The 14,353-nt window shown below is 37.2% G+C and overlaps 1 protein-coding gene across 4 annotated transcripts in view; it reads left to right on the forward strand.

Moving 5' to 3' along the window:
• The window catches only part of LOC150080448 (kielin/chordin-like protein), a 1,054,752-nt gene that overhangs the window by 878,719 nt on the left and 161,680 nt on the right, over window positions 1-14,353 (forward strand). For all 4 annotated transcript variants that reach the window (XR_016547392.1, XM_090381408.1, XM_090381409.1 and 1 more), the window contains 2 exons: window positions 4,367-4,449; window positions 10,075-10,236. Coding sequence is in view for 3 of the 4 variants with exons in the window: in XM_090381408.1 (XP_090237534.1) it covers window positions 4,367-4,449; window positions 10,075-10,236 (245 nt within the window). In the remaining variant the exon portion in view is untranslated. The remainder of the gene's footprint in view (window positions 1-4,366; window positions 4,450-10,074; window positions 10,237-14,353) is intronic.

A 14,353-nucleotide genomic window follows, 5' to 3' on the forward strand; every position in this document is an offset into this window, starting at 1 on the left:
AGAAAAATTCCTATATATCATTGGCAATACACCATGAGCTACTCTTGCAGCCCGTCTGCACTGCTCAGAAAACTTCATATCTGCCTGCACAACCACCCCTAAGTCCTTTTCATTCTCTACCACTGTCAGTGTAGTACCACAGAATTGATACGTTGCTCTGGCGTTGCTGTTTCCCATATGTAGTACTTTACATTTCTCAATGTTAAACTTCATTTGCCACCTCTCAGCCCATCTGCTCAACCTTTCCAGATCCTGTTGCAGCAGCATAGTGTCAGTAGTGTCCTTGACAACCCTGCCAACCTTCGTATCATCTGCAATTGTTGAAGATAAACACAAGAAAGGCACCTGGGGTGGATGGGAGCTATCCAGTTATATTAAAGGAAGTAAGCAAACCCTTAGCCATAATTATGAGAGCTTCCTTGGACTCAGGGGAGGTGCCTATAGACTGGAGATGTGCAAATGTGACCCCAATTCACAAAGGAGGATCAAAGGCTGACACAAGTAATTATAGACCTGTGAGTTTAACTTCTGTTCCAGGAAAATTAATGGAGGCACTGGTTAAAGAAGCACTGCAGGATCATCTAGAGAAGACTTCAGTTATAGCTCGAACACAGCATGGTTTTGTTAAGGGAAAGCCTTGCCTGACCAATTTGATTGGATACTATGATGCAGTCACAAAAGAACTGGATGCAGGGAATAACTTTGATATTATATATTCGGATCTTAGAAAGGCTTTTGATACTGTTGCACATGGAAGACTGCTGCACAAATTGGAGCAGTATGGCATTAGAGGCAAATTGCTATGGATAAAGGAATGGTTGAGGGGGAGAAGACAGAGAGAGTGATAATCAATGGGCATTGCTCATCGTGGACTAATGTTATTAGTGGAGTCCCTCAGGGTTCAGTGTTGGGTCCATTACTGTTTTCTGTATTTATAAATGATATTGATGATGGTATATCAAGCTTAATGTCCAAGTTTGCAGATGATACAAAGGTTGGCAGGGTTGTTAAGGATACTACTGACGCTATGCTGCTGCAACAAGATCTGGAAAGGTTGAGCAGATGGGCTGAGAGGTGGCAAATGAAGTTTAACATTGACAAATGTAAAGTACTACATATGGGAAACAGCAACCCCAGAGCAACGTATCAACTGTGTGGTACTACACTGACAGTGGTAGAGAATGAAAAGGACTTGGGGGTAATTGTGCATTCAGATATGAAGTCCTCTGAGCAGTGCAGACGGGCTGCAAGAGTATCTCATGGTGTCTTGTCAATTATATACAGGAATTTTTCTAGCAGGGATAAGGAGGTGATTATTCCCTTGTATAAGGCAATGGTCAGGCCACAACTTGGGTACTGTATACAGGTCTGGAGGCCTCATTTCAAGAAGGATGTAGAGCTGCTGGAACAAGTACAGAGAAGGGCAACAAGATTAGTGAATGGAACAAAGGGGTGCTCTTACGAAGAAAGGGCGCCTCCGTAGCCAGGTGGGAAGGAGCGCAGTGCGTAGCACGCGCTTCTTGATTAGACCGGGGTTCGAGCCCGTCACCACTAAATACGGAGGATGCGGAAAGGTCAGAAAATGACCACCGCATATCCTCGGAGCAATATGGCCTTAGTTGCTAATGCTCCTAAAAAAAAAACCAAAACCAAACCAAACCATACGAAGAAAGGCTTAAGATTTGCAAATTACAGTGTCTGGAGACTAGGCACCAGCGAGGTGATCTGATAGAGGTGTATAAAGCCTTGAATGGTTTAAGCATGCTCAATGCTGATGGGATTCTTCCTCTAGCTCAGAAAAATCACCTGAGAGGGCATAAATTCAAATTGAGGAAAGACAGATGTAGGATAGACGTGCGGAAATTTGCCTTTAGCCAGCAGTTAGTTGGTTGGTGGAACATACTTCCATCCCTTGTTGTGGAAGTTGATAGCCTAAATAAATTTAAGGCTCAGCTGGACAAGTATTTTGAATGAACGGTGGGGTGAAATGGAATTTTTTTTTTTTTTTTTTTTTTTTTTTGGCTGATGCTGCATAAGCTTGCTTTCTTGCATCATATACCTGTACTAATGCTAATAGGAAGTAATGTCAATTGCATCATCTCCATAAAAAAATTTCTTTAGCAATCAATTGCGTCATTTCCTTTACCGTAAGAAAATTTCATTACCAATCGATTTTACTCTAGTGTACCATAGATGTTTTCACAACAGTAAACCGTTAAGGCAAATAGAGTGAAGTGAGGAATGAAATCAAGTTGGTATGATGGACAGTATATATGTGTCGTATATATAAGTGATATTAAAAGAGCAAAGAAATATAAAAATATAGATAGGAGTAAAGAGCAAGAAGAGTAAAGAAATGAAAGAAAGAAATTATGGTATATATATTTTTAAAAAAATTATTTTCACACAGTGGTGCAAAAATAGATAAATATATTGTCATATATCTCACACAACCCTAGTGTCATTATCTAGAATCATCTATCAGAATTGCATGATAAGACAACAGTATAGAGCCTCTGTTTCTATTGTAAAGTCCGTGCCATAGCAAAGTACAATTTATAAAGGGTGAAATAGGGACAATTTAATAAAATGAAGAATTTGAAATATAAATGGTAAAAGTCATAAGGAGATAAATATGAAGGAGAAAATATACAGTGCTGACATGTGATTCCCACAGTGACATGGGCTTTTTGTTAGAAATAGAGGCTCTATATTGTCATCTTTTCATGCAATTCTAATAGTTGACTAGATAATGACACTAGGGTTGTTCAATATATGACAATATATTTATCTATTTTTATTTATATATTTGCGTATAATTATTTTTTTAATATACAGGGTTATTCAAAATGAAGTCCGGGGTTTCAAACAATTCCTGTACACACATGTACAGGAATTGTTTGAAACCCCGGACTTCATTTGATTAACCCTATATATGCTATAACTTCTTTTATTTCTTTATTCTTCTTGCTCTTCTCTTTTCTATATTTCTACTCTTTATTGCTGCCTTTACTCATATTTTTATGTTCCTTTGCTGTCTCAATATTACTTATATTCACTTGTGCATATCACTTATGTTCATTATGGTTGTTGGGTACTTTTTGTCTGTCAGTGGCCCCTGTCCATAAATATCTTTTCTCTTTTTATTTTTTCATTTTCACTTTCTTCTGTTTCCCTTCATATAAGATTTTGTTTATATATACATATATAATTCTATTAAATCCAAATGAATGCAGAAATAAGAGCAAAAATAAGTGAAAATAAAAAAAATAAGGGTAGTAGAGCAGACATCAGTGGCAGCAAATATGCAAAAACCACAACATGTTGCATGTATTTAACTGTAATATTATGTTTCAATAAAAAGAAATGAAAATGTACCAGTAGCGTGGCAAACCAGTAGAGCGAGGAATTTAACATGCAAAATTAAGAATAGAGTACTGTTGGAGAAACATTACTAAATAATTTAGAAAATAGAGTCCAAATTAAAGGAAAATTTAGCGGCATCCCCTTGATAGGCACCAGTTTCCGAAACATGTGAAATATCACTATATGTAAATGTAACTGGTCAACAATACCGAAATTAAGTAAGAATAGAGAAAAAAAAAAGTAGAACCTACTTTTATAATAATAAAATTGAATATTGAACTGAATAAAAAAGACTAACCATTATGCCTCATCTCGTCAGTGGGCCACGAGGCCATAATGGTTCAGGGAACCACTACATTTCGAATGCTACACAAATCTCTACCCTATTATATCTCTACCCTACTCTGTCCTATTATTTTTACACTACATATGGACCACTGTTGTGCAAATGTATTGCACCGGCAGTGTGATCTTTGTATCATTCTTTCACGGCATGGATTTGTGTAGCGTTCGAAATGTAGTGGTTCCTGACCATTATGGCCTTGTGGTCAACTGAGGAGATGAGGCATAATGGTTAGTCTTTTCTATTCAATTTGATATTACAGTAGGTCCAATTTTTTTTTTTTTTCTCTATTTTTACTTAATTTCGGTATTGTTGACCGGTTACATTTACATATAGTGATATTTCACGTGTTTTGGAAACTGATGTCTGTCGGGGGGGGGGGGCACTAAATTTTCCTTTAATCTGGACTCTATTTTCTAAATTATTTAATAATGTTTCTCCAAGAGTACTCTATTCTTAATTTTGCATGTTAAATTCTTTACTCTACTGGTTTGCCATGCTACTAGTATATTTTCATTTCTTTTTATTAAAACACAATATTACAGTTATATATATATATAATCAAGTTTAACAAATATATATATTCATTTATTTATATTTATTTATTTAACTTGATAAAATATTAATTTTTCTTTCTCCTTTCCTCAATTCTGGCAGGATGTGTTGTGTCCGGAATCAGATTTGAAGACAACAAAACATTTACTAATCCTGAAAATCCATGTGAAGAATGCATGTGCATGGTATGAGTAAAACTGTAAAAGATTGATTTAATCACTTAGTTCTCTTCAGTTCATTATGCAAAAACATGTTAAAAACCTTTCAATTAACTTGATAAATACTGAAATACAAGTATGACTTAATTTGTTAAAAATAAATTGAAACTGATATATGTTATTATAGCATATATATACACTCGTGTGCAAAATTTAAGGACCAAAACTATTTCTAAAGGTTACAACCACAAAATCAAATGAAACAGCCTGTGGCGATCTGCATAACTGTGGCTGTTCAGTAGAAAGCTGGTGCACATGCAAAATTTTGAATCGTGATGAGAGGGCTCCCATAAACAGATAAAAGCAGCAGTTCAGCAGTTATGTGCAAATTATCGAATGGTGAACACGATTGTTACAGATGTTCGCTTGGTTTCATACGGTGCTACAGACAACGAAATAGCCAGTAGACAACATCTGGATGACTTTACGTGGGGTCAAATAATTGGGAAGCTCGAGGAAGGTCAAAGTGCTAGGAGTGTGGCTGCAGAGTTTGGTATCACCCATAGCATCGTCTCACATGCATGGTTGGCCTTCAGAACAACAGGTACAGCTGTTCAAAGGACCAGTGGTGGTCATACATGAAAAAGAATGCCCAATGGTGACTGCTACAGGCCAGGAGGGACTGACACTAGACAGTGGGATCCATTGCAGACCATCTGCATAGGAGCACAGGATGCAGGATATCAATGTTTACTGTGCCCAGGTGACTCCACAAAGGTGGACTGTTTGCTCAACGGCCAGTACACTGTGTCCTTTTAACACCTACCCATTGGAGACACTGTTTACAGTGGTGCATCGAACACAAGGACTGGACAGCAATGCAATGGGGTAAGGTACTCTTTACTGATGAGAGTAGATTCAGTCTCAGCAGCGATTCTGGACATCAACTAATCTGGTGAGAGGTTGGCACATGGTATCACCCCGCAAACATCATTGAAAGGGATCGATATGTTATGGCGGTCGAGGTGTTCTCGTCTGGGAAGGCCTTATCTTGGATGGATGTACACAACTCCAGATACTGGAAGGCGGTACTGTAACCGGTGCACGCTACTGTACTGAGGTAATCCTTTCCCATGTGTGTGTGTCTGTTCCGAGATGCCATTGGTCCTGAGTTCGTGTTTATGGAAGATAATGCCACACCCCATCGCACTGCAGCTGTTGATATGCTTTTGGAAAGTGAGGATATTGTTTGTATGGATTGCTGACAGAGGAATGGACAATGTTACCGCAAGAACTTATCAACAACATTGTTCGTTCCAAGTATAGACAGGCAGTGCAAAGCCTGCATCAACATTACGGGGGGGGGGGGGTGGCCATATCTCTTACTGAGGACTACCTCTTTCCTTTGTTTCATCTTTGGCAGTGATGCATCTGTATCATGGCATCCAGTGCTGTGTTGCCATTTTTGAATAACGTTCCTCTGTACTGTTTTGTTTCCGTTGTTGTGTTGGTATTGTTTCCTCCATCATTTCTGTACCTCATGAGGTTCCTTTGGTTTGCTTTTCCCATATCCAGGTCACTCCTATGAGAAGCTACAGGTGAAAACCCGACTGGTCCTTAAGTTTTGCACACCAATGTATTATTATCACTTATTTATTTATCAAGGCTACTAAACACTGTGTCAAATACTTGTCCTAACGAGTAGTTCGAATTCACTCATTTTATTGATGACACTTCTGACATTACTGTATAAACAATTAAGACAGTGTTTGTGTATAGTTAACTACTCTGACACATCCCTTAAAGTTATTTAAGCTTGCTTCCCTGGCATTTGCTACCTGCTCATTTGAAACACTTCTGCCCTCAGAACACCTTGCTACTATGTTCTGTTGCGGTAACAAACAAATACTCTTGAGGTATTTTCACAGATTTAATTTGACTAATACTATCAGATAAACATGTATCTATATTACCCTTGTTCCCCCCCAAACTAGCAGTTTCCCTGAATGTTAAGGTAACCTCAATAATACTGGCAAAAACGTTTGCACCACCTTTGTTTAAATGTATCCCGTCTCTACAAAACCTGACACATCCCTTACTGATTTCTACAAGGTAGAACCGATTTCTACCTTGTAGAAATTTTCCCCCAAAAGCCTTGCAGAGTCCTTCAAATCTTGAGTTAATCCACAAGGCTTTCAGCATATAACCCTCCTATCGTTCCTGAACAGAATTGCAGATACATAGACTATACATTGTGACCTAACTCGCGACATTTCTTCAGCATGGTCCTATATTTGTCTAACAAATTGTCAGACGTGTATGCTTAATGTTATTAGTCCCCACATGAATAATAATATTCTCTTCCCCCCCCCTTAAAATTGAACAGTCTGTTGGTGATATCATTAATAGTTGCTCCTGGCAGACATACCCTAGTCCACCTATGCTTATTACAAAAAAGATTTCCTGTTTCCCTGACAATGGAGTCTCCTAATAGAACTAAGTCCTTTTGAACCAGAGTAGCTTGCACTTGGTTATTCTGTTCTGAGACCCGAATCGGGAGTGCATCACTTAGTAGGTTGCTAGAGTCTTGAGTCCCTGACCAGCTCCCAGTTACATTATTCTTGAGGGCAAGCACCTGTTTTTTCAGTGACTCAAAGTGTTCTAGCAATGCACAAATTGTAACTTAAGATCGGTGCACTCCTTACAACGGTGACAAACAAAAGAATCTCCAAGTGAGTTAGGATTATCCACTAGGTCAACCTGGAAATCGCCATAGGCTATTTCCGTATGAGCCATGGTACCCTCTGATGAAATGTTCAAGGTGGATCTTGTAAAAAACATTATGAAATTTAATAATTATTAATAAAAAAAGTTTCAAAAATTATATTTATGATATAAAAAAATAAATCAAATTATTACAGGGAAAAAAATTTATTAAAATAAACTTTACAGTATACTAAAAAAACTTTGAAATTCTGCTCTACTTCACTAATCCTGCTTTAATCTCCTCTTATCTATGCTTCTTTAATGATTTAAAGTGTTTGCAATTCTGCCCAGACATAATAGGAGGGAGTATATGATGAGAGCATTGTCAATCAATTTGGCCCTGAAGAGATTGTGTAAGATTCATGGGGTAGAATTTTTTCAGCGTGGTCTGTGCTTCCTAACAGGAGAGACTGCTTCTACAGGGATGGGATACACTTAAATAGAAAGGGTGCAAGAATATTTGCTGATGCTATTGAGGCATTGTTAGGTGGCTAGAAAACTGCTAGTTTGGGGGGGTGGGGATTGACTAAAAGATTAACAGTAGCTGCAGGCAGAGGAGAATGTGATTCTTGCACTGCTTCCATTGTAATGAGCAGCAGCCTAGAGAGCAAGTTTCTGGGGATTTCAAGAGCTGCTGGGAGTCATCATGGAACAAGTAAATACATGGGCTGTGTTAGGGTAACTAAGAGTAAGAACGGAAACATGTATACTTGCATGCACACCAATGCTAGAAGTATAGTAAATAAATTTGATGAGCTTGAAATGCTAGTCAAGACATCAGAGGCAGATATTGTTGGGATATCAGAGACATGGTGTGACACAGGCATAAGCAATGCAGAATTGGAATTTGGAGAGTACAGTGTGTACAGAAAGGATAGACAGAATAGGAAGGGAGAGGGGGATGTGTTGTTAGTTAAGAAACACATAAAATTGAAGGAAGTGCATCCAGTTGACATGGGTGGACTGTGCAATGTTGAGTTTATTTGGTGTGACATAAACACTGGGAAAGGGAAATGAAAGTAGGAGTGTGTTATAGGCCTTATGATTCTGATGAGAATCATAAGGCCTATAACAAGAATAAGTTGTGCAGAGAAATAGAGTGGGCCAGTAAATCAGAATGTCTTGTAATGGGGGATTTAAACTTTCCAGATATTGACTGGAACTTGTGGGTTGGTTACTTGCAGGCTAACAAGACTTTTGTGGATTTCCTGGGAGATTTTCTACAGCAACATGTTTGAGGGGCAACCAGAGGGAGTAATTCTCTGGATCTGATTATCAGCAGTGATTATTCATGCATTAAGAATTTGCAGATAATGGAACCACTAGGTGACAGTGATCCCAGTGCATAGATGTGAGATTTACTTAAAGTTGTAGCTACCATGAAGGGTAAAGGGAAGGGTTTTTGTTTTCATAAAGGTGACTACAGTGGTCTCAGAGACAGTTTTTAAATTCTATAAAGTGGGATCAAATGATGATGTTACCAATGGTGATTTCTAAATGGGAATCCTTCCAGGACTTAATCTTGGAGGCTACTGGGCTTTTCATACCAACTAAGAAATATTGTTCAAGGTTCAGGCCTAAATGAATGAATTAATGAGGCTCGTAGCAGAGAAGAAAAATGCATGGGATTCATATAAATTATCAGGCAACACAGAATCCTATGATAGATATAAGCTAGTCTGTAATCAAGTCACAAAGGAAGTTATGTAGGTGAAGGCAGATTATGAGAAATCTTTGCAAAGGATGCAAAGAAAATCAGCAAAGAGTACTTTACTTATATAAACTCTAGGAGGAAGGAGATGAATCAGATTTATGCTAGATAACCAACATTCACAAATGGATAACTATATTGCTATGAAAACAATTATAATTATGATAAGTTGAAAAGAATGCACAGCTGTGATAAGGGAGTAAGAAATAATTATGGTTCTGTTAACAAAGAGAAGTGAAACATGTACCCATGAAAATCTCATTGTAATATTACAGACCGTGACAGAAATATTTTGCTATTTCCAAGAAAAATTAAATATAATACTGAAGCATGAACTTGCAGGCACAAAAGCACTGTTGTGGTGGAGAAAAGAGGGGAAAGAATGAAATTGAAATCATAATTTTCTATGGGGTAATGAAGATGAAGGTTTATTCTGATGTTTGTGAACCAGAAAACCTAAGAATTAATTAACATTAGTATGAACAGTTTTGCATGCTGTCTATACTCATAGTGATATGAATGGAATATGTGGCACTTAAAGTACCTTCATGTAGGTTTTTTCCTTTAAATATTACAGAACGTTGAAATCTACAGTTTTGTAGTTGTGAACTTGCATTGTACAGCAATGTAAGTTCATTGTTAAATTTTAAATTATTAAAATTAAAATAATTATATGTGCTGATTGGTTAATGATATATTTTAGTGGCTGTGTAACTTTTTCCCCCTTATTACAACTGAAAAAAAAAATTAATTGGTGATTTGTTTCTTCTTCAGAAGTAAACTGCCTAATTTTAATGTTATTCATATTTTAGTATTAATATTTTACAATATTAATTATATTAATTCACAAATTATGTTCGCAAATAATTCACACAAAATAATTTACAATTAAATCATGTTCACAAATTTAATAATGTAATGTATTAATATTTAATATTTTGGTTATGAATCTATATACTTAGTGGCTATATGATAAATTTAAATTACCCCAAAAAAGATGCAGCTTAGTTTGATAAAGAATCATCAAGAAACATACTACGAAATGTATTTAAAAGTACAAAGCTTAATTTACAAAGCATGTGTCATGTCATTTAAAACTGAACCAACTATTTTTTGTATAGTGAAGTTGACTTTTAATGAATAATATATATTTCTCTCTATCAATAAAATTATAGGAATCAAAGGTAGTCTGTAAAAAGAAACCATGCTTGTATAGCTGTTCACATCCCCTGCCAGCTCCCTGTTGCCCTGTTTGTGATGGTTGTTTCTTTGAAGCTAGTACATATATAAATGGAGAACACTTTTCCCCTGATCCTTGTCGAACTTGTATCTGTAGAGTAAGTAAGTTTTTTTTTACTTAAGTTAGTATTGTTTTATATCGGTATTTTTATAATTGTTTCCTTTGTACTACGTTTATAGGGCAGGCCTAAAAATGTGATTGGGATATGTACACAAGTCATCAAAAAAATTGTGCATACTTGAAGAGGTAAACAACTTGAAATATTTATCTTGTCACATCTATTACAGCCATTCACATGTATACTGTTGGGAAAGGAACCATGGACAAGGTATAGAATAATAAAAAAGTTAATTATTAGAAATGAAGACATTATAATCATAATGCAGGTTCACACTAAACATAAGAATAAGCTCATTCTCTGCAGAAAAATAAAAACTAGTTATGTAATGCATTAGGTTTGACAAATTACAAGTGACATTAAAAATTGAATGAATGCTAATGGTACTAACAAAACAAAAAAATACCAGCTGAGTTTCTGGTGGTACTGCTAGCTACAATATTTTATTGGCTTCCCAGCAATCAACCACCTGCTGACTAAAGGCAAACTTCCACACATCTATCCTACAACTGTCTTTCCTCAATTTGAATTTATGCCCTCTCAGGTGATTATTCTGAGCAAGAGAAAGAATCCCATCAGCATTGAGCATGCTCAAACCATTCAAGGCTTTATATACCTCAATCAGATCACCTTTTCTAGAGATTGAGTTCACTTGAATAGAACAGGTATAAAATACTTGCAGATGTTAAATAAACCTAGCTTCCTTTCATCATTTTGTCTCTGTTAATAGTAATACTAGCTCAAGAACCTCACTGGCACCACCAGATGACAAGTAGATGACATCATAGTGCCCGGGAGATTGTCCAGGTTAACTTGCAAAAGGCAGGCCAGTATCCAATAGCATTAGCATTAGAGAAGCATATGATACAATAAAGCAAGGTTATATAGCATAGGCCAAAAAAAACCAAAAAACTTCCCATTTTATCCATCCATTTGCTCCAAACATTTGTCCAGTTCTTCCTTGAATTTATTTAAGCTATCAACTTCCACAGCAACCGATGGAAGTTTGTTCCAGTAATCAGCCACTCACTGGCTAAAGGCAAATTTCTACACATCTGTTCTATAACTGTCTTTCTTTAGTTTTAATGTATGCCCCCTCAGGTGTGTAATTTGAGCAAGAGGAAGAATCCCATCAGCATTGGCACCTCTGTAGCCAGGTGGGCAGGAGCAGCAGTGCATAGCACACACTTCTTGATTAGATCGGTGTTCAAGCCTGTGACCACCAAATACTGAGGATGCGGAAAGGTCAGGGAATGACCACCGCATATAGATTAAAAACCAAATAACAACAAGAACAACCCATCATCATTGAGCTTGCTAAAGCCATTCAAGGCCTTATATACCTCAATCAGATCACCTTGCAGGTGTCTAGTTTCCAGATGCTTCAATTTGCAAAAATTAAGTCCCTTTCTTGGTAAGAGCAACCTTTTGTTTCCCTCAACAATCTCATTGCCCTTCTCTGTACTCGTTCCAGCAGCTCTACATCCTTCCTAAAATGAGGCATCCAGACCTGTATGCAGTACTCAAGGTGTGGCCTTTATACAAGGGGATAAGCATCTCTTAGAAACATGAAAGTATTAATCCCTTCCATTATTCAATTTAAAAATAGCAATGTGTACATAATTCTGCTTATATATAAATGCAAATGGGCCTGTCGTACTGGATTCCATGACTTAAAGAAGAAAATAATACAGTATATATCCAGTAATTAGAATTTTAATGACAAAGAATGAAGCTTTCGGGGCAAATGGACCTCTTCCTCAGCAAAATATATACAGATTATAACAGAATATGGATGTTATAGATATAACAGCACACAGAGCTCTTATATCTATTGAAATTTAATCTATAACATCCATATTCTATTATAATCTGTATATACGTTTGCTGAGGAAGGGGTCCATTTGCTCTGAAAGCTTTATTCTTTGTCATTAAAATTCTAATTACTGGATATATATACTGTATTATTTTTTCTTTAATTTTGCTTATATATTATGCATATCTGTTGTCAGGGAGATGGATATATATTATGCAAAAAGGATAGGTGGAACAGGACCAGGGTATGTCTGCCAGGGGTTAAAGTTGACGTTGTAGAGCAGATATCATCTTTTAAGGGCACAAAAGGCGATATTGTTGTACCCATTGGAACTAATGACATTAAGAGTAAGAGATCTGCAGATTTAAAATTTATTTACTCAACAAGTAAATAGATTTACTCAACAGGTCAGTGTTGAAAAAAAGTTGCGAGTTAGGTTTGAATGTGAAAGTGTCTGCAATTCTGCAGAGACACAATAGGAGGGAGTATATAATGAGAACCTTGTCAATCAGTTCGGCCCCAAATGGTATCCCTAATTCACAAAGGTGTTTCAAAGGGTGACACAAATAATTATAGATCTGTTAGTTTAACTTCTGTTCCAGGGAAAATAATATAGTTACTGATTAAAGAAGCAATGCAGGATCACATAGATAAGACTGCAGTAATAGTTCACACACAGCATGGTTTGTTAAGGGGAAGTCTCATCTGACCAGTTTGATTGGTTACTACAATGTGGTCACAAAGAAACTGGATGTAAAAAATAATTTTGATTTCATATACTTTTATTTTATGAAAGCTTTTGATACTGTTGCATATGAAAGACTGCTGTACAAATTGGAGCAGTATGGCATTAAAGGAAAGTTGCTGCAATAGATAAAGGGATGGTTGAGTGGGAAATGCAGAGAGTGTTAAGAAATGGACACTGCTCTACATGGACTAATGTTATTAATGGAGTCCCTTAGGGTTTGGTGATGGGCCCGTTGTTGTTTTGTGTATTTATTAATGATATCAATGAAGATATATCAGGCTTAATGTCCAAGTTTGCAGATGATACAAAGGTTGGCAGGGCTGTTAATGATAGTAAAACTAGTATGCTACTGTAACAGGATCTAAAAAAAGTTAGATAGATGGGCTGACAAGTGGCAACTAAAGTTTAATATTGACAAATGCAAAGTACTACATATGGGTAGCAGTGATCCAAGAGAAATGTACCAACTGTTTGGTACTACACTCAAGGAGGTGGAGAATGAAAGAGATCTGGGGATAATTGTTGTGCAGTCAGACTTGAAGTTGAAGTTCTCTGAGGAGTCTAGAAGGGCTGCCAGAGCAGATCATGGTGTTTTCTCAATGATATATAGGAATTTTGCTAGCAGAGACAAGGAGGTGATTATACCTTTGTATAAGGCAATGGTCATGCCACACCTTGAGTACTGCATACAGGTCTGGAGGCCTCATTTTAGGAAGGATGTAGAGTTGCTAGAATGGGTACAGATAAGGGCAACAATACTGGTGAGGAACAAAGGGGTTCTCCTACCAGGAGAAGCTTTAATTCTGTCAGTTGCAGCATCTGGAGACTAGGCATGTGCGAGGTGATCTGATCGAGGTGTACAAGGCCTTGAATGGTGAGAGCAGGCTCAATGCTGATGGGATACTTCCACTTGCTGAGATTAAGAATCTGAGGGTGGCATAGATTCAAACCGAGAAAAAAACAGTTGTAGTATAGATGTGCAGAAGTTTGCCTTTAGCCAGCAGGTAGCTGATTGCTGGAACAGACTTCTTTCTGTTGTTGTGGTAGTTGATAGCTTAAATAAATAGCTTAAATGTTGCACATGGAAGACTGCTACACAAATTGGAGCAGTGTGACATTGGAGGCAAATTGCTGCTATGGATAAAGGGGTGGTTGAGGGAGAGAAGACAGAGAGTGGTAATCAATGGACACTGCTCATCGTGGACTAATGTTATTAGTGGAGTCCCTCAGGGCTCAGTGTTGGGTCCATTATTGTTTTCTGTATTTATAAATGATATTGATGATGGTATATCAAGCTTAATGTCCAAGTTTGCAGACGATACAAAGGTTGGCAGGGTTGTCAAGGACACTACTGACACTATGCTGCTGCAACAGGATCTGGAAAGGTTGAGCAGATGGGCTGAGAGGTGGCAAATGAAGTTTAACATTGACAAATGTAAAGTACTACACATGGGAAACAGCAACCCCAGAGCAACGTATCAACTCTGTGGTACTACACTGACAGTGGTAGAGAATGAAAGGGACTTGGGGGT

This window comes from Mastigoproctus giganteus, chromosome 9 (genome assembly GCF_048544385.1).
Source record: "Mastigoproctus giganteus isolate SK-2022 chromosome 9, ASM4854438v1, whole genome shotgun sequence".
Classification (NCBI taxonomy): domain Eukaryota; kingdom Metazoa; phylum Arthropoda; class Arachnida; order Uropygi; family Thelyphonidae; genus Mastigoproctus; species Mastigoproctus giganteus.